We start from the raw sequence: 22094 nt of genomic DNA on the forward strand, positions 1-22094 counted from the left end.
TAAAGTTATTTAAATTGTTTGTGTTTTAGGGTTTTGTTTTTGTGTATTACTTTTGCCTATGATTTACTGGAGAATAGGATCTTTCACCCATTCCCATGACTACTTTTTTGGACCAATGGCTTTGAATGAACTACAATTGTATTTTACTAGTTGATCATGTCACTCAAGTAATGGCACATTTTATCTGTCAAGCCTGAAGGGATATTGCCTTGGATGACCATCCTCATGGGAAAGATTCTTCATGTGAGGAACTGAGAGAGCACATTCCTTTGAAGGTACAAATGTGGTATTATGCACCTGCCAGTACTATAAGACCTCAACTTTAATTCATTATTCTGTTGATTTTTGCCTCTGGTTTTGGGTATATGGTGACCATTATGTAGTGTATCATGTCTAGTAAAGAACAAAAACAGATATTCAAACCTGAAAAATATTCAAACCAATAAAAGCCAATTTGAAGATAATAATGTACATCAGAGGAGTAAGATGCTGCAAGGTCATTGTGGATCTGTTTAGTTTACTAACAAATGTCCCAGTAAGAAGAAACTTTGAATATTAAACATATGAAATTCTATTACTGTAGATACTTGCGTATTAGTCGATCTCGCAGATAAGTCGAGTGTATTGTTTAAGCCGAAAATTACTAAATTTGTTATGACCCGCGTATAAGTCGAGGGTAAAACTTGACAGCTATCAGAGATAGAGGGCAACAATCAGCTGTTAATGGCGACAAAACTCACAGTCACGTCACAGGCATTCCCTCTGTGCTTGGAGGAATGCTAGACTCGTTGACTCAGCAACTAATCCTGGCGTGTGCGTGAGTTGCAAAATGTAAACAAAGGCAAGATGGCATCGATATGTCACAAGGGAGCGAAGCGAGTGCAGAAAAGAAAACACTCGGCAGACGATGTTTTACACATTATTGCTGAGTCGGACTCTGATTTTTCAGAATCGGATTTTATTGACAGTGATCAGGAATCGAGTAAGAGAGTGAGAAGCTGGCATCAGCTGATCGGACACCAGCCGATGCCGCGCCAGCTGATCGGCTGCCAGCTGAACGCATTCGCGCAGCTAATGCAGCTACGGCAAGATTCACGTGGGAAGAATACCCAGACATTGATCCATGGGAGCAGAACTGGCTACCGGACTTCACAAGACAGCACGGCTTGCTGTTGGACACGACAGATCACCCGCCGCTGGACTACTTCAGGCTGCTCTCTCCTGATGCTGCTTTTCGGCTACAGTCAGACAAGACAAACAGGTAGGCAGAGAAATTTTTTGAATTGCGGGCTGTGCTTGCATCGCATTGATAGCGTACGTTGCCTTGGTTCTTTTGATTCCAAATCTGGTTGCACGTGGCAGCTAATGGTATGTTTGTTATCCAAAACCTGCCAAAGCTAATGCTCAAATTCAAGTATTTCACAGTTTAAAGAATTATTTAGTGAAATTAAAAAAAAAACTAGCTAATTAGCAATAGTATTGCTGGCTTACAATTATTTCAAAGACCATGGGAAACGGCAGATGACCGGTGACTTAACACCGTGAAGCGTTGAGTATACAATGTCATTACCCAAATTCTATGGACAATTGTGTTGCCCCGCGGATAAGTCAATTTTGTTTTTTTGAATGAATTTTAAGGCATAAATTTTTCGACTTGTACGTGAGTATCTATGGTATATTATCAAATAAGTAAACAGATTCATCTTATATTCAGAGTAAACTTTAATAATTTTGTCTGAGCATCTCTGTCACCAGTTTACAAAAGATAAGCAACTTGGAAACGGCTTGTACTGTTATCCTGGGTAAAGCCAAACAATTTCCAAAGAGCAGAGGTAACTAGTGATGGGCAATACTGTTGATTTTCTTTACGATCCGATACCGGGTGATATTGAGGCCAGTATTGCTGATACTGATACCAATACTGATGCAGTCAGAGTGTCATCTTGCAAGAATGGTTAACCTTATATAAAAACTTACAACCTTTTCACTACATTGGAGTAATTTGGGTTTGGCCTGAACATTTGTGCATGGATCAAACTACTGTATACCAATCCAGAAGCTTCAGTTTGTATTAACAACATTTGTACAGACTACTTTAAACTAGAACGTGGTTCCAGACAACGATGCCCCTTGTCACCTCTGCTATTTGCAATCACCATTGAACCACTGGCAGTTCACTGTCGAAATGCTTATCAGATAAAGGGGATTATCAGAGAAGGACTTGAACAGTACATTTCTCTATATGCAGATGATATGGTTTTGTATATATCAGACCCACAAAATACTGTGCCTGCAGTCTTAACAGCAGTTACAGAATTTCAAATGATCTCTGGTCTCAGAATTAATTTGAATAAAAGTGCTCTTTCCAGTGAATTCTCAAGCATACAATATTAGATTGGACACCTTCCCTTTTATTATTGCAGATCAGTTTAAATACCTAGGGGTAAATATGACAAGTAAACATAAAGCTCTTTATCAACAAAATGTTGCCGTCTGTATGGAAAAAATTAAGCAACACTTGCATAGATAGGCAACCCTTCATCTCACTCTAGCTGGAAGAATTAACATTGTTAAGATGAATATCCTTCCTAAGCTTCTCTTTTTATTTCAAAACATTCCAATATACATCAATAAATCATTCTTTAAGCAATTAGATTCAACCATAACCTCATTTATTTGGAACTTAAAACATTCACGTATCCAAAGAGCGACTCTACAAAGACCTAAGGCAGAAGGTGGCATGGCTCTACCTAACTTTCAGTTTTATTACTGGGCAGCAGACATACAAGCTATAAAAACCTGGACACAAATAGATGGACATACACAGGCTTGGCCCGCAATAGAAATAAAATCCTGCAGTACTTCTTTATATTCCTTGCTTTGTGCTCCAATAAATGCAAGTTATTGCCAATATACTAATAACCCAATTGTGCTTCACTCACTCAGAATATGGAACCAAAGTAGAAAGCATTTTATGATGAAGAATATTTTATCTGTGGCACCTCTGCATGAGAACCACCTTTTTCAACCCTTGCAAACATATGCAGTCTTTAGTATCTGTAAAACATTTGGGATTAAATTGCTTAGAGATCTTTATATAGACAACATCTTTGCATCCTATGAACAATTACATTCCAAATTAAATTTTCCAGCTACACATGTGATTCACTATCTTCAAATTAGAAACTTTGTTAAACAGGACCTGCCCGATTTTCTCCATCTCCCACCTTCCTCTATGCTGGAAAAAATATTGCTCAGTTTCGAGGACTCAGACAGCATTTTTTCTGCAATATATAAAATTATTTTACAGTCCTTCCCTTTCAAATATCCAAGAGGTCAATGGGAAAAGGATCTCTCACTCAACATATCAGAAAAGGAGTGGAAGGTAGCAATGCAGAGAATTCATTCTAGCTTCATATGCACAAACCATACAATTATTCAACTCTAAATTATATATAGAGCTCATCTGTCGCGCTTAAAACTGTCCAAATTGTTTCTGGGACAAGATCCAACCTGCGAACGCTGCAGTCAAGTTCCAGCCTCACTGGGTCACATGTTTTGGGCCTGCACCAAATTAACATCATTCTGGACAAAAATTTTTAATTGCCTTTCAGACAGCCTTGGTGTCCCAATCCCTCCTAATCCACTAACAGCTGTGTTTGGTGTTCTTCCAGATAGGCTTAAAGTGGAGAAGGACAAACAAACTCTGATTGCCTTTACTACACTATTGGCACGCAGACTTATTTTGCTATACTGGAAGAATCCTAACTCTCCTATTTTAAGTCAGTGGGTAACTGATGTTTTATATTATTTGAAATTGGAAAAAATCAGATTCTCAGTTAGAGGATCTGTGCAGAACTTTTTCAAAACCTGGCAGGATCTAATCAATAATATTTTAGAATAAGCTCTTAAAGCACTATAGAAGTAGATTCTTTTCCCATTTCTTTTTCTTCTACATTTATCTTTATCTGCCTATTAAACTCATCAATTCATTTATTTTTACTAGCTTTAAGTTTTATTCCGTTGGCTGTGTTGTCCTTCTCAGGGGTGGGGGTTGATTGGTTTTCAATCCTATTTTTTGTAAAAATTGATCTATTTGTATGGAATGATTACAATAAAATCAATAAAATTTAAAAGAAAAAAAAAACTTACAGTATGTGTAGACATCAAAAAGTCAACTGGCATTAGTAGACTATTACATATAGTGCCAAAGATCAGATGTCTTTGCTTATTTATTAACAGAAATTATTAAACATGTTAAGTCTTTTTTTCCTGTACAAAAGCATGTAAAAAGCATTGCATTTTTTGGCTCAAAAAAATTATTTTTATTTTTTACTGTATAAAACGTGCAAAACATTAAAAGTACACAGAAGTGTAAAAAGTATAAAGATGCAAATACAGAGCGAGCGTCAAATTCGGATTCATCAGACTCAATTTCGCTTTCACTGTCTGTTACAAGTTTACTGACTAAAGGCAGTAACTGCTGAGGAGAGGCACCTCAACATCACTGCTTGTATCACTGTCAACAATGTGGAACACTTGGACTGCTGAAAAACTTTTTTGTGAGACACAATTGTTATAGGCATGCCTACAGGTGAGAGGAGAAGATGCAGCTATATTGTTGCCCGGGTAACGCTTGAGACTACCACTTTTAGCATTGTTAATACAGCCCAAGTGAAGTAAAGCTAATGTTGAGTAATATTTTTTTCTTTTTACAAAATGGACATAATACAGAAAATGTTAAAATGTGTTCTAAGTATGTCCATTCATCAAGCTATAAATGTAATATGCTCCTCACTAAAAACAGACATTGATTTTTTTTTTCTATTCAAACAATTACAACAACCCCATATCAGTTTGTAGTACTAACATTACCTGGTTACTGCTTGCCTTTCTACAAAGCTTCTTTAACAGTAGACTACAGCCCTTTGGCAATTGTGCCAGACTTTTTAGCCAGTGTGTCTGTTCTCTTTTCTGATCACCTCTGTTGTAACTCCTCATGTTTGGCAATGTGACTGACTTCCAGGTGCAATACCAGGTTTGTGGTGTTGCCACAATAATGTACAGTCTTCTGAAACACATCAACTTCTGGCTTCATTATTGTTCACTGGAGTTAAATAACTCCAAACAACACTTCACTTTCTTTCCGCCAATGGCTCACGTACACAGTCCCACTGGTTTGGCTGGTGGACCGCAGCACTGACCGTGTCACAGCTGTATTTATCAATAGTGCCTGATGACCCCGAATCTCTTGATTCACTAACACAATGTCTGACTTGTATATCAGAATGGATGAATAGTAACTTTCTCAAGTTAAATAAAGAGAAAACTGAAACCTTAGTGATTGGCAATAATGGATACAATGAGGCTATTAGAAATAAACTGGAAGCATTAGGATTAAAAGTCAAAACGGAGGTAAAAAGCTTAGGGGTAACTGTTGACTGTAATCTAAATTTTAAATCGCATATTAATCAGATCACTAGGACACCATTTTTTCACTTAAGAAACATAGCAAAAGTTAGACCTCTTATATCATTGAAAGATGCTGAGAAATTAGTTCATGCGTTTGTTTTCAGTCAACTAGATTACTGTAACGCACTCCTCTCAGGACTACCCAAAAAAGACATAAATCGTTTGCAACTAGTGCAGAATGCAGCTGCTAGAATCGCAGGAAAAGAAAATCCGTGCACATCTCTCCAGTTTTTAGGTCACTACACTGGTTACTTGTGTCATTCAGGATTGACTTTAAAATTTTGCTTATGGTTTATAAAGCCTTAAATAATCTCGGCCCATCCTATATATCGGAATGTCTGACGTCTTATATTCCAAATCGCAACCTCAGATCCTCAACTGAGTGTCTCCTTAGAATTCCAAGAGCAAAACTTAAAAGAAGTGGTGAGGCGGCCTTCTGCTGTTATGCACCTAAAATCTGGAACAGCCTGCCAGTAGGAATTCGCCAGGCTAATACAGTGGAGCACTTTAAAAAAACTGCTGAAAACACATTACTTTAACATGGCCTTCTCATAACTTCACTGTAATTTAATCCTGATACTCTGTATATCCAATTCATTATAATAAGCATTCATGGTGGCTCTAAAATCTGTACTAACCCCTATTCTCTCTTCTGTTTCCTTTTCCGGTGTCCTTTTGGTGGTGGCTTGCGCCACCACCATCTACTCTAAGTACCATGATGTTCCAAAAATGATGGATGGATTAAAAGCCAGAAGTCTGTATGACCATCAGCATCAAGTGACTCCGTGAGAACCCTAACTACAAAGAGGACTATTTCATTTAAGTTAGGTAGAATGCCCAGAGGGGACTGGGCGGTCTCGTGGCCTGGAACCCCTACAGATTTTATTTTTTTCTCCAGCTTATTGAGTTTTTTTTTGTTTTTTCTGTCCACCCTGGCCATTGGACCTTACTCCTTTTCTATGTTAACTAATGTTGCCTTATGTTAATTTCTTTTTTTGTCTTTTATTTTTCTTTTCTTCATTATGTAAAGCACTTTGAGCTACATTTTGTATGAAAATGTGCTATGTAAAGAAATGTTGTTGTTGTGTGAATTCAGGACAATGAAAAGTGTGAAAGGAAACATAGCTCCCGTTTTACACAATATGACATGTTTAATAATCATGCTCTCACCATCAACTGCTTTTAAACATAATCTCTAATAAACTTTCATATTATTGAAAACGTGTAATATCGATACTTTTAATGTGAACTTCAATGTTTAAATTCAAAGGTCAGGATTGGAAGTAGGGGCGGCACGGTGGCGCAGTGGGTAGCGCTGCTGCCTCGCAGTTGGGAGACCTGGGGACCTGGGTTCGCTTCCTGGGTCCTCCCTGCGTGGAGTTTGCATGTTCTCCCCGTGTCTGCGTGGGTTTCCTCCAGGCACTCCGGTTTCCTCCCAAAGACATGCAGGTTAGGTGGATTGGCGATTCTAAATTGGCCTTGGTGTGTGGGTGTGTTTGTGTGTGTCTTGCGGTGGGTTGGCACCCTGCCTGGGATTGGTTCCTGCCTTGTGCCCATGACCCTGTGTTCGGATTCAGCAGATTGGAAAATGGATGGATGGATTGGAAGTATTGATATTTTAGTTTCGATCCGCCCATACCTAGATGTAACACTACTGTACCTGTTCTAAACTCTTTCAATTTTCATCTTTGCTCCACTTTTTTTCCCCAAATGCATATCACTACTACAAGGCCAAATGGGCATAGTTGACACAGTCATGCTGAGATAGAACAGTGGAGATTCAATTTAACTGTTGTAAGAAGTTGTTGAAAATCAAAACTACCGAACATAGTTACCTTTTGCATATTAATTTCTTAAATATCAAATTGAATTTAAAGTTCAGTATATCTCCCAGCCCTGCTTGGAAACTATATGAAAGGGCCCTAGTGTTTTATGAAAAGTGACTACACCTACAAGTGCTATAAATAAAAGACAAAAGATTAGACAGACTACAAAAACTTGGAATTTTTTTTTCCCTTGACAAACTTATTCTACTGAATATTCAACATTGTTTATGGGAATATAAGAATTTTGGATTTAACAGAATTTGCTTTGGCAGAGTGGAATTGTGATTGATAAGGTTTTCATAGGATGGTTGAGTGGTCTTGCTTGCAATTCTTTTTGTTTTGTTGTATAATTGCCTGGTCAAATGCAAAATTTGTAAATACACAAAACAAAGTACATCACTTCTCAATATTTTCTTACCAAGCAGTTGCGTTATTAATCTCCACCTTGGAACGAGAAGGAATGAACATGGGTAACAAGTTTGTAGGTATAAGAGTGTGCTGTAAACACAAATCATCCATACAGAGTTGTTTCATCCTATCCATTCGATGATACCAAGATGGACTCCAACATCCTGAGACCCTAAAATATTCTTTGCTGGTGTCAATAATGGATGGTTTATTTTATTTTCTTATCAAGGCATTTGGATTATAAAAACAAAAAACATAACCAAGGAAGAGGAAACTAAGAGAATATAACAAAATTTTAAATATATGTAAATCTTTTGTCATCTTACCGCGTCTATGATTACAACAATGTAGGATAGTATAACATTCTCAAATCTGGTTAATCCATTTAAGGGTCACAAGGGGACTGGAGTCCATTAAGACAGCATCAGGTGCAAGGCAGGAAGCATACACCCTTTCTGGCACAGGGACAATTTAGAGGTGCCCGATAACATAACACATACATATTTGCAGATATGCAAGGAAAACTGTAGTGCTCAGAAGAAAACAAGACAAATACTGGGTGCAGGATTCAAACCCAAGGTTCCAGGTTTGTGAAGGAGAAGCACTAATCACTGTGTCTTTATGCTGCCAACAAGGTAAAATACTCCTCACAGTTTACTTTGGCTTACCTTGCTATTCTAATCACATACTTTCGGCATTTTTGGGAGTATCCCATGTAAAAGAGAATCATAAGCAAGACATTAATTTCTAATAAAATAAACTGCTGCACATACTTCAAGTGCAGAATCTGTATTTGCCAATTAATTGATATACAAAGTTAATCAATATTCTATATTTTGATTCTTCCTTACCAAGAGACCCACCTGCAATAGCACTCAAGCCCATGGCAATCATAAGCAGATATCAGATCAAGGATTTATATGCATGGCGGAGCAATTATCTGCCCAGAATTCACCAGTTAAGGTAATGCACAACAACTGAAATTCATAAAACCAAACAAGATGGTCCGCTTAGTGTTGTGGGGTACCTGGAATCAACTGAAGTAAAAGATTTTATAATACAGTAATCCCTCACCTATCGCGGGGGTTACGTTCCAGAGCCCCCCGCGATAGGTGAAAATCCGCGAAGTAGCGACCTATATTTATTTTATTATTTATACATATTTTAAGGCTTTATAAGCCCTTCCCACACTCTTATAAACCTTTCTCACTCTCTTGTTAACCTTTCCCACGCTCTTATAAACACTTCTTATACTCTTAAACACTTTCTACATTCTTAAACACCTCAGACCAACACTGCACACTGCACGCAGCGATCAGACGTCAGTGTGTCAGCACTCGCTTTGTGAAGGGGGGCAGCTGAACTCACGCTGAGCAGAAATGGACTTTGTGCTGCTTCTGCCAAAATGCCTGCTTGTCGCTCTGCGCGAGGAGTGTGTGTGGGTGTGTGAGAGCTGAACGCACCTTCGCTCAAACCCCCCCCTCCCTGGAAGCGCAGTACGCTCCTGCCACTTCGCATTGTCAAGGGGGTGGGGAGCTGAATGAACGCTAAGGAGAAGTGGACTTTGTGCTGGCTTTGTGCTGCTTGTCGCTCTGCGTGTCAATAATTTAAAAGCCTGTATATCACCAATTTTCCTGTCTCACTGTCTTGTCTTGCGTGAAGTTAAAATGTTATATAATAGTGAGATGTTACTCATATCCTTAGCCCGACATCCACATATCATATGTGTTAACAAAGTGTGTTTTATAAGTTTACATGTGTTTAAAGCATGTGGGATGGGTATTTTAAGGCTTAAACTATAAAAATGTTTATTTATATGGTCTTTCTATATCGTGGATTTTCTCCTGTTGCTGATGGGTCTGGAACATAACTTCCGCGATAGGCAGGCAATCACTTGTATTTAAAAACCCGCGAAGTCGTGAATCCGCGAAAAGTGAACCGCGAAGTAGCGAGGGATTACTGTATAAGAAGTTGACTTTAAGCAGCTACCATATCATCGTACCAAGCCTAAAGATACTGGAATAATCCTGCTGACAGTATACCATTGTAGCAATAGTGATACCATTTGAATACAAGGACCATATTCACATAACACAGTTACCAGTTCAGATTCAGGAATGAAGTCAAGAAACTGACTAACAATACATGCAGCTCCTCTCTACCAACACCATATATGCATATATGATGTTGGCTTATTTAACATTTAGAGGGCAGAGAAAACTGAGCAAGAAATTTAATTAAGCAGTTTTTCCCTTTACTGGCAGGAATTGAAAATGAAGCCCTGCAACCACGGCAGCCCTCTGGGACCAAGGTTTCCTTCCCAACACACATTTATCTTTCATTGCTTTGCTGACTATACCAGCTTACAGTTAATTATAATTATTATGTGATGTGCGAGATTAAAGTACCTCACAAGCATGCCAGCAAAACACTCAGTGAATTAAAGAGTCTCTGGAGAAAAAAACAACTGAAAGAAATAGTTTGTATGCCAGCAGTAGAGATACAGCACTCCTAGGGAGTAAACAGATGGAAAATCCTGCGTACACAGAAGAAACAGCATGGGTCTCCCTGACTAGTGTGATACATTGCTGTAGAGAACAGCCAGGCACCTACAGGGTGAGAAAGTAAATGAGAACACAAAAGAAAACATATACAAGAAGACAAACAAGTCATTGGAGCACAAAGAGGAAGGACACTCAAGTATGGTAAGAAAAAAAAAAAATCACCTACCTTCAATGAACACTGACTCTTCCTCTTTAGTGTGACCTTCAGATTCATTACCATATGGTGCCTGGTCAGCTCTGTATACAGTAAACACAACATGTCACTTCTATTTGTCCCCTCTCTACATCTGCATCTATATGCTCTTTTTGTCTGAAACTTGAGTTCACTTTCTCATCACATTTCTAATTGTATTGGACTCTCTAAAAAGGGATGTGAAATGTGATTTATTATTAAATACATCGATTGAATGAATCATTGAATGAAAATCTATACAAGAAGATTGGACACTATGGTTTTCTCCACATCACAAAGACATGCAGGTTAGGTTAACTGGTGTGTTCAAACAGGCCTGATGTGGCCGAGTGTTGGAATGTGATGAACTGGTGCACTGCCCAAAGTTTGCTCAATCAAGGACACTTTATTGGAGTCAAATTTGTATATAGCATCTACAGTATTTGTATAGTACATTTTATGTTACGTTTATCCCCAAAGACTCATGGGAAGGACTTTTTGAGTTGAAGACCTGCCTCTCCCCATCTTTCGTTGGTTAAGAATCCTGTCTCCAATTCAAAAAGTCCCTCCTGTGAATCTTTGAGTTTATTGTTTACTTAGCCCCTGATAATTCACAAAATAACTAACAACATTTTAACAAAAAAGCATTTTTTTTGCATGTTTTGAGGTAGTGATGGTATGAAATACATTTTTCACGTTTGCTATTGTCCGTTGATGGTCAAATATTGAATTGTTTACAACAATCTCTTATGTACCTTCTCCAAGAAACCTTAAGATTAAAAAAAAAATTGTTGGCCACCACTATAAAGGACATGAGTTAAGTAACATAAAAAATAATTTTTGGGTGGAGCATTCTTTTAATTTCACCTCATGCAGCAAAACTCTTACTAAAACCTCTATTTTACATGGCACTTTTAGGAGTGAAAGTCCTCTCAAAGCAATTTACATGAAAAGGGCTAGATAAATTTTACACAAAGACTGCACAGATATAGACAAAATAGTAGCAATTAGTCAAATTTAAACCTGAATCATATTTCGAAAATTATATGGTTAAAAAAACGTGATGGAAATATATTTTCATATGCTGTTTTTTAATATTTTATATTTTAACATACTGTAATTTTATTATAGATATTTGTGATAGCATGTTTATTATGCTGTGGTGGGTTGGCGCCCTGCCCAGGATTGGTTCCTGCCTTACGCCCTGTGTTGGCTGGGACTGGCTCCAGCAGACCCCTGTGACCCTGTGTTCGGATTCAGCGGGTTAGAAAATGGATGGATGGATGTTTATTATGTTTTAGCATACTGTATTGTACCATTTGTAAGATTATGATGTAAGGGTTTTAGGACATTTTGCATTATTTTTCAGCTTTTTTTTTTATTTTTTAGCTTTTTTTTTTTCGTTCCTCCCCCAAACTATGCGACTCTTCAATTCCACCCGGGGGGGTAAGCGTTAACATTTGACATTATACAAAGTTATTGTCTGGTTTTTTTTTTTGTTTTTTTACCTGCATTATTATCAATCTTTAATTTAATATTGTTTATTGTATCAGTATGCTGCTGCTGGAGAATGTGAATTTCCCATTGGGATTAATAAAGTATCTATCTATCTATTACTATTTTTATCGTCATTTTTGTGATGTTACTACTCCACTATTTGATAATTTGTATTGGATTAATGAGCACCACTATTTTGTGTATTTTTGAATGGCTATGGAAATATTGTTGTTGACAATGGTTTACCATGGCTACCATGTGATGGCAAGAGCAGTGAAGTGTGATATAATCATGCCGACACTATTTAAGATGCCCATACATTATCCCAGGTGTCCAAGTTTTTCTTTGTGTGAGAATTCTTGAGAACATTTTATATTTTCAAAATCTTAGGAACTCTGGACCTCACATGTGTCTTTGCCTTTTGGTTTGCATATTGGGTTTTGTTATTTTGGTCAGTTTCCTTAATGGGTCTGAACCCTGCCTGCTCCGGACTTCTTTCGTCTCCTGGTTCTTGTCATTAATACTATTGGACATGTCAAATTTCTAAATTCATTGTAGCAGAACAGCTTGATTCCTACTTTGTACTTGATACTGGCAATGCTGTAAGTAGATTCTGAAAATAAATTGCTGGAAGGACTGATGTTGAACCTGTTTTCTACTTTGACATCAGAGGCTTTGTGTTGTAATCAATGGCAAAAATGCAAGATCGAAACCTTATTATATTTAATTGTAACAACATAAAATGTTTGAACATGAGTTCAGCTATCCAGCATTCGTTTAATGTAACCCTGAGTTCAGCTGATAACAAGTAAACATTAAGCATTTACTTTCTGTTATGAAAAGTTACTACTTGAAATACAAACTTGCTTAGCGTGAGACACTTAAATATAGACTTCATACACTATATATATTATTTGTGTTCATTAAAATTTTGTCTCATCATACAGAGCAAAACTTTATCACATTTTTTTGCCAGTAAAAATACAAACAAATTACTGTAGTCTAGGTAAATCACTTATGTTGCATTTAGACATTGGCCTTGGTTTATTATTTTGAAATTTCCCCAACTGGTCATTCAACTTTTATTCATATAGCACTTTTATTAGGACATGTTACTGAAACATGAAGTAATGCACAAAATTACAATATTTGAAAAAAAGGTACCAAACACAGAGAACTTAGCTAATATAACCATTACAGTTAGGCCAGCAGAACAATTAATCAAAGAAAGAGAAATTACAGATTTTGGGTAGTATGTCTTAGAAGCAGAAACTTGTAAGATGTGTTGTTATTCATTTAATGGGTAAACCTAGATTTGACTGTCTCAGCTGAAAGAGTCTTGGATAAAAGCAAATTGGGCACCAGTAAACTGATTTAGCAGCTTATTTAAATGTGTTTACTGTATATACAGATTTATGGAGTATTACATATTAAAATAACTAATCCTTTTCAAAAGGGTTACTTTATAAAATGAAACAGTAGAAAATGGGTTGCATTGTAATAAACCATAATGTAAGCTCAGTAAACTACTGTGAGACAATGCAGCAAATTGTGATCTTACTCTCCAGTACTCTGTATATACCCCTTATTCCCCATGCTTTCCCTATCCTTCTTACCGCCAGGCTTCACGTAAGGATTCTGGAACAACAGATTCTGGGGTCCAAGGATCCTGCAATGAGTAAAGAATGCCACTATGAATAGCAATAAATCAAAGAAAGACTGGGAAACCACCAAAAGGAACCTAAGGCACTTATAGAGTTAGTGACACTGACCGGGTCTTTGAAAGAAGGAAACCCCAGGTTCTCAACACCAAAAAACAATAGGCGCTTTTCTTCAAGAGACTGCTGGACAAAGGCTTGTACATCCTGAAAAGGAAGGTATAAATGAGTGAAATGTTTTGACAGGCCTAGGCTGCAACTTCACCCTCAAGAATATAATTTTCTTGAAAGCAGGGCTTAATCTTTTTTAGGTTAGAACAAAAGAATTGACCTTTAACAAATGTTTAAAGGTTAAAGTTTAGAGGATTTCAATCATTTATTATGCTGTGTCCTGATGTCCTAAATTATGATATTTCTGTTTAATGACACTAAAACCAAAATAAACTAACAAAACACAGTCTAGTTCACTGCTTGTTTTCAGACACATGAAAAAATAAGCAGTCAAGGAGTGGTCACTTAGCTAAAGAAGAGTTGTACATAACTTTAAGAGAGGTTTTCTGTTTACTTTTTAAAGGAGATCTGTAAATGGACTCACTTAAGAAGGTCAAAGAAAATGCATTAGAGACCAAATCACATACAAATGAACAATGACAAATTAATGGACATCCATCCTGTTACTGTATTTATATTCCTGCCTGCTTTCTTCACCATAGGCCCTTCAGGTGTGAGAATTCAGTGTAAACAGGCTGTCAGTATAACGGAGAAACAAGGCCTCACAGGCATACCTAGTGTGTAACGTTAATTTATTTATAACTATAAATTACAGCTTCCACACTAATACTGACATTTTGTTTCCAGCTATGTGAAAGTGACAGTTTTTTATGATTATCAAACAGGACATCTTTGATATTAAAAAACAAGTGTAATTTGAGATTACTGGTTAGATATTTTCAACCTATAAAATACTGAGGCTTAGCAACACAAACTTAAAAAGAGGAGACACAGTACTATTTGGAGCATCTGCTTTGTTTATTTGTTACTACGTATGTTTTGTTAATAGCAAGTATTTTTATGCAGGGTGGTTATATTGCATGTATTAAATTTAATATGTCATGTCAATATGGAGCTTGAAATAATGGGTACAGAAGAGGTAGTGCACACTTTTTGTTTAGAAAAAATTAGACATGCTAGTTTACTCTACAAACAGTATAAGGTGACTTTTGGTCAAAACTGGGAGTGTTGCTTGATTATATATTGTTATATAATGTATATAAGTAAACGCTATCTTACTCCCCATGCTTGATTAATTTAACTATTCAAAGTTGAGCTCAACGTACAACACTGGAGGGTACACTGACATGAGCTCACAGAAGACCTCTTTACAGTCACCAACAAATGACGTATTCTCATTTTTGTGATGTTGAAGAAAATTAGACTACCCACAGAAAGTCCTACACAGATAGAGGAAAAAATCATGCAAACTCTAAGCAGGTGATCACCAGGCCAAGATTTGAACTTAGTCTCTTGGAAATGTGAGGTAGAAAAGCTCTTTCAATACCGCTAATATCACTTCACTTAAATATGAAAACTAAAGAATATTATTTTCACATTAAACAATAATAAGAAAATTAATCTCTTCCAGCATTTGCATACCTTTCCCATAATTTTAAAATCCACATATGCTATTTATGATGCTACTTTAACATTAATATTTGAAAACTATAAATTCTTTAATTGTGCAAACATCCTGCAAGTTGACAATTTGTTTTACACCTTTGTTAATATTCAGTATTATTATTTGGAATTTATTTTGAGCAGCACCTTGATAAAGCTTGTATCTTTTCTCAAAATAATGTACTGCTTTCTGGCTCAGTTTTAATACATTTTCAGTTACTTGGTTAGAGGAGGAGAAACAATTGACCACTGATTAAAAAAAAATCTTTGATAGACAAAAGAATCATTGCTTTTTCTACTTTAAGAAAAATAATGGGCACACAGAAAGGTCACGGCAAATGTCCAAAACAATGAAAATAAATAGCTGTTTATTGATTATTTGTTGAGGCAGCACTCAAAGATGACAGATGTGAGCATTGTGTATTCTCCATAATGTAATGTATTATGTATTCCATGAATAAAAATAGTTCTTTTTTAGTCTTGCAAAGTCTTGGAAAGTCAAAAGTTTAGTGACCACTGGTTGTAACTAACAAAATGAGCTCACAGGGAAGTTTTGTGTTAGCCTGCAGGAGTTTTTTAATTTATAAATAGCACAAGGGGGCTCCGCCCCCTGCTCGCTTCGCTCGCCTACCCCCAGAGTTGAGTATCCCGAAATACATTAGTCGAGCTCGTTCATTTTGGAGCTGTGCCCGCTTTGCCCGCGGCATTTCAGACGCGCGTTGTAGGCGCCTGCATTCATTGATTTTATCCAGGCGGGCTCGTGTTTGTATATCCGTTAGTCGAGCTCGTTTGGTTTGGAACCGTGCCTGCTTTGCTTCCGCGTTCATTTTGAACCCGTGCCTCCTTTGCTTCCGCAGTCTCAGACGCGCGTTGTAGGCGCCTGCGTACATTGATCTTATCCAGGTGGGCTCGTGTTTGAATCGTTGAGCTGTATTGTGTTTGAATTTGGTGTAAAACGTTCAGCGGTTTGTACAATCCCAAGCAGCACATTATTCCTAACTTCACTCCTGCAGTAGTGCCACTCACAATATGGCGGTGACACCTGCACCTTCATTCCACAGTAGTGCCACTCACAATATGGCGGTGACGCTTGCGCCTTCCGTACTATGTCGGGTTTCACTATGCTGTGTAGGCGCCTTTGCCTTTCGTACTTTCCCACGCCTTCCGTACTATCTTTGTGGACCTGTGGGGCCTCCGTAGCCTCTTCCATTTGAATCTGGACTGCAGCGCAGAATCCTCTTTTTTGTGTGGCCGTGTCGGTAGTCGTTAGCTATGGGTGCATTGTTGCTTCATTTCTCATTCACGTCAGTTGAGCTCTTTCGTTTTTGGGCTGTGACTCCTTCGTGCATGGTGGATACGACTTCGCTTGCGGTGTATGAGGCGTGCACTGTACGCGCCTGCGCAGTATGTCTCATGGTCCCATCGCCGTGTACCTGCGTCCATGCCATCCGGTTTACCATTCTCGGTTATCTGGGCTGCAGCGCAAAATCCTCTTTTTTGTGTGGCCGTGTCGGTAGTCGTTAGCTATGGGCGCGTTGTTGCTTCATTTCTCATTCACGTCAGTTGAGCTCTTTTGTTTTTGGGCCGTGACTCCTTCGTGCGCGGTGGATACGACTTCGCTTGCGGTGTATGAGACGTGCGCTGTACGCGCCTGCGCAGTACGTCTCATGGTCCCATCGCTGTGTACCTGCGTCCATGCCGTCCGGTTTACCATTCTCGGTTAGTAATATGGATATTGTCAATTAGATCACTTTGGTTAGCACTACTGTCTGAAACATTCTGCATCCTAGTTTTGAATGCAACAGGGGCCTCATGCATAATGCCATGTGTAGAATTCACACTAAAACATGGTGTATGAACAAAATTTGAAATGTGCATATACTCAAAAAAATCCAGATGCATAAAAATGTGCATACACCAAGTTCCACACACTTCTTCATAAATCCCAAAAAACGTGAAATTTAACGCACATGCATGTGCCTACAGCCCCACCCCGACTCCTTCAACAATTTTGCATATTTGAATATGAAAATCAATTTAAATAGCCCCTTCTGTCCAGGGTTTGTGCAAAAGACAATGGCAAAAGCATGTGGAAAGAAGAAGAATTATAGCAAATGCAAAGTGGAGGCAAGGAAAAACGCACTATTTGTTGGCTTAAGCAACAAAAGGAAGATATGGAGTGAAACAGCATGGCAAAGACACTCAAAAGTTTAAATTCAGAAAGTCACACAGTGCCTGAAATAAAAAAGAAGTGGTCAAATATTAAAATCAACATGAAAAGGCGAGACGCAGCCCACTGGCTGTTTATTCTGTTACAGAAAATATTACAAAAGCTGACCCCTGTGCCGAGGACGCGAATGCGCGTGATGATGGTGCTGCTGTGCCCAGCACATCTTCAGGCACTGGATGCTCACACACCACTGCCTGAGAAACCAGTGTGCGTCCATGTGGCTGTGTCCTGAGGAATGCTGTTCTGGAATCTCAAAATGCAATAGTGGATGCTGTAAGAGTTTTGGCCAGTGAACTAAAGAATTTAAGGGCTGTACTATGTGATATTGACCACAACTTAAATGAAATGGTTAAAAAATAAATGCTGCATCTGATGACCTGTTTTCACACTCTGCTAATTACATTTAAATGAAGTTGTAACGCTGTCCGATTTGGCTGATCATTTGATGGGCCAGGTTCATCATCTCTTCAGGTACGGGCAAGCCATGATTGTGTGCCACATTATGCAGCAAGCTACATGCTTCCATAATGCAACACACTTTCTGTAGACTATACAGCAGCACATTAATAGAGTGGAAATGGTTTCTATTTACATATAATTAATTCTCTGAAGGCACCTTTATAGTGTAGCGTTGGCACCGAGTGCCACAATGGATAGATTCTCTGCTCTTTATATGGCTTTTTGAGGTGACTCTCTCTAAAAGCACTGCTTGCCTTTTGCTGCACTAGCTGGAAAAAAACATGTGCGACTGTGCAGAGTTGTCATGTTTATAAGCTCTCCTGCTGTAGACGATGTAATGCCAGCTCATCCTTTTGGTAGATGTAACTTGTCTAGTGTTGTTGCAATAGAAATGTGCATGCAGATGACCACTCTGATTACATTTGGAAAACAGACCATGCTGCGAATTGCACTTTTGTATTTGCCAGTTCAACCACAGTGTACGGAAATCTTGTATATCCGGATGACAAGTGGATAATACCATCCCATATAGCTGCCACGTGGCGCAACTCAGTGATGTTTGTGACATACTCAATCTGTCAGCAAATTCATGATGAAAAGCTCCTGTGGCTAAAAACCCGAGAATGAGCAGAACTAGCAAAGGAGCAGGTACAGCACAATTCCTCAAAGTCTGCCTTTGTAAAGCTGATGCCAGTTCAGCACAAAACCCTAAGAGGATAGCTTGGAAATTGAAATCAACTTAGAAGCCAGTCATCATCGTCTATAAATATGCGCTCATTTCTCCATCCATCCATCCTTTATCCAACCCACTATATCCTAATTACAGGGTCACGGGGGTCTGCTGGAGCCAATCCCAGCCAACACAGGGGGCAAGGCAGGAAACAAACCCCGGACAGGGCACCAGCCCACTGCAGGGCACACACACACACCAAGCACATACTAGGGACAATTTAGAATCACCAATGCACCTAACCTGCATGTCTCTGGACTGTGGGAGGAAACCCATGCAGACATGGGGAGAACATGCAAACTCCACGCAGGGAGGACCCAGGAAGCAAACCCAGGTCTCCTTACTGTGAGGCAGAAGCGCTACCCACTGCACCACCGTGCCGCCCATGCACTCATTTCAAATTCTACTATTTGCCATGTCTTCTAAAAACGCTAAAGCAGCTATGGTAGTTGGAATATTTTGGCCATTCCGTGCACCATTATATTGTTAAAGATGATTACAATCAAGTGAACTAAATTTGTAAACAATGTGCAATTAAGTTTGGTGTATTTGAAAAATCCTGCATCATTGATGCAAACCTGAGAAAAGTGAGAGCATATAGAAACAGTAGCACTGCTTTGATGCTGAATGCCACCAGTTTGCAAAACTGAGCAGAAACTTGCGTACACATGGGGTGAGGCTGCCATGAAAATGTGCGTGGCTTTAAGCAAAGTCTTGTTTTTATACATCTCGAAGAATGCGTGGAAATGGGCGTACACAGCATTTTTTTGTGTATGCACCATATATACGTAAGGCCCCTGGTCTGTATCATTGTGGAGGAGTCATGTTCTTCCCACATTTCCATGGATTTCCTTCTGGGTATGCTAGTTTTAGTCCCACACTTCAAAAAACATACAGTTGGGTTTAACTGGTAACTCTAAACTGGCCTCATGGGCGTGAATGAGCCGTGCAAATTACTGGTGACTTGTCCAGGGCTGTTTCCTGCCTTGCACCCACTGCTGTCAGCGTGGACTCCATCCCACATGAATTGTATTAAGTAGACTGTGATTGATGTTACTCTCATTGATTATTGTTACTTTGTTTTTGATGCTCTTACTCGCATAAATCCTGTTAAAAAAATGGATGAATGAATGTTACCATGCTTTCTAAAGTCAAAATAAAATAAGATAGCATCAGGTTTTGTGCAGCTTTTATCTAATATTACATAAAATGCTTAAGTAGCAAAACTGTAATGCCAGGCACTGTTGAGGAAATACTAAGAGTTAAACCTAAAGTTGCTTATAAATTTCATAACCATTCAATGCACAGTGGTGCAAGGGTTAGTGCTGATGCCCCATGGGTTAAGCTTCCAGGGTTTGTTGTCTGTGTGGACTTTGCACTATGGCTGTTGGGGTTATTTTCTACATTATTCCCAAAGATGTGCTGGCGAGTTTATTTGGCAGTTACAAATTTGACCCTGTGTGAATACGTGTGTGAGTAGTCCCTACATTGAATTAATTCTCTGTCCAGGATGGGTTCCCGAAATGTACCCAGTACAGTTGGGATAGGCTTCAGTCCCCCACAACCCTGAATTGTATTAAGGATGGTTGCTTTTATGTTATATCATTTTATAGGACTTGGGTGAAATGGTAAATAGCATTTTTTACAATAAAGAGAAATCCATCCATTTTCCTTCACAGGGCAGCATACAGGCAAAGGCTGAACTGACAATATCCAGCAGTGAATAAGACTGTAGTTCAGCACAGGACACATTCACTCAAACTGTAAAAGTTTAAAGTCATTAATTAACCCATGTCACAGGAATGTGACTCAAGTACCTTAAGAAAACTCACAAAAACAAAAAAAGATAATGTGTAGACTCCTCACAGTTATCAGCTGGGGCATCTGGCAGAATCCCTAATTATTGTGCCACAATAAGTCCAGCTGTTAGACAAAAATATTTAAAATGAATTAACTAAATTTCTATTGTTCTGCATGCTGCCCTCTTTATAGTATTCACAAAAGCAAAAAATTGCTGTGCAGATACAGTTCTCACCTTTTTATGTGATAAAATCTGAACACTGGGGAGGAAAGCAATGTCTGTGTGAAGAATGCACATAAATTTCCCTGTGGTACAAAGGATTATAAAGGCTTATATAATGACGCATGTTAACATAAAAAAGTGCATTTCATCAAGCTGTCAGTGTAGGAGAATACAAAATATTATACAGGGAAATTTTTGCATTTAAATACAATGCATCACTTAGGATTTGAAACTTAGGCATATGCAATAAATTAGACAGCTGAGGTAAACAAGTGGCAAGATGTGTAACAATTATATACACATTTTTTCACCTTTACTGTATTTTCAAACAATACAAGTAACTATTTGAGCTGATAAGTAGTGGGTTGTAAATCACTTGATCAGGTGGCTGCCTCCTTGGGGTCCCTATAGTAGTTACCTGGTTTGCCTTATGGTTAAGTTGTCTTATCATCTTCCTGCAAGCTATCTTTACAAAAAGTATTCATCTCCATTTCTCTTCTTCTAACCACAGCACAGCTGACTTCTTTCACTGGATATGTTACTTATGGGACTAATCCCATCAACCCCATCATCCTTACCTCCCTGGCAATAACTGTGCGCTCATCATCTTTTCCTTCAGATTGTAAATACTGTTGCAGACTTTCATTTATTTCTTTGTCATCTGGGTAGAACAATTGTAGGGTCTTAGCGGCCTGAACTGCTTGGTTTAGGAGTCCAGCTAAACACAAAAACATCAGCAGTGATGCATTTAAATCAACAGGGATCACTGACTTGCTAAAATATTTGTTTGCATGATAAGGAAAAACCCACCAGCCTGAGCACTGTAGTAAAGTCGTCTAAATAAACTTGGAAGGAAATCTTCATACGCTGAAAGGCGTCCAGGCTTAGTGGCCACCTGCAAGGCACAGCCCTGACGACATGACAGGACCTGCAAAAAATGAGCTGGAGACATTTGTTTAAAGATGTTAATGTAAGGTCTACCAAAGTCATTATGTGACACACAAGTAGAATGTATCAGAAGTTATACAAAGTGAGACAAGTACCTGCAGTTTTCTGGTAAAGGTCGCGCAAGTCATTCAAGTAATCTTCATCCTCCCCATACTGGTATGGCCCCTCACATGTTGCCCGACACTGGTTTAGTGCTGCCAGTGACTCATTCACACACTTCTCCCAATGCTGCATTGCTCCCACGAAGTCATTCTTCTCCTCACAAAGTATAGCACTGTCATATGCCAGCTTGATGCCGGTGAGAGACAGAGATGGTGAGAGTGCACTCTGGGAACCAGGCGCTGTGATATAGCCTGCACATGGTCTAGTAGAGGAAAGAGATATTGGTACAGCCAACACACAAGCTGACGGAAGAATACTGATGCAGCCGACA

The 22094-nt window shown here is 38.6% G+C and overlaps 1 protein-coding gene across 1 annotated transcript in view; it reads right to left on the bottom strand.

Annotated features, from left to right (window-relative positions):
• Positions 1–22094, bottom strand: part of p3h3 (prolyl 3-hydroxylase 3) — a 37345-nt gene that overhangs the window by 12433 nt on the left and 2818 nt on the right. The window contains exons 3-8 of the mRNA XM_028809924.2: positions 21757–21949; positions 21524–21655; positions 21292–21431; positions 13712–13804; positions 13556–13608; positions 10437–10507 (exon numbers count right to left, since the gene is read on the bottom strand). Of these exons, the coding sequence (XP_028665757.2) occupies positions 10437–10507; positions 13556–13608; positions 13712–13804; positions 21292–21431; positions 21524–21655; positions 21757–21949 (682 nt within the window). The remainder of the gene's footprint in view (positions 1–10436; positions 10508–13555; positions 13609–13711; positions 13805–21291; positions 21432–21523; positions 21656–21756; positions 21950–22094) is intronic.

The sequence above is a fragment of the Erpetoichthys calabaricus genome, chromosome 9 (assembly GCF_900747795.2).
Source record: "Erpetoichthys calabaricus chromosome 9, fErpCal1.3, whole genome shotgun sequence".
NCBI lineage: Eukaryota > Metazoa > Chordata > Cladistia > Polypteriformes > Polypteridae > Erpetoichthys > Erpetoichthys calabaricus.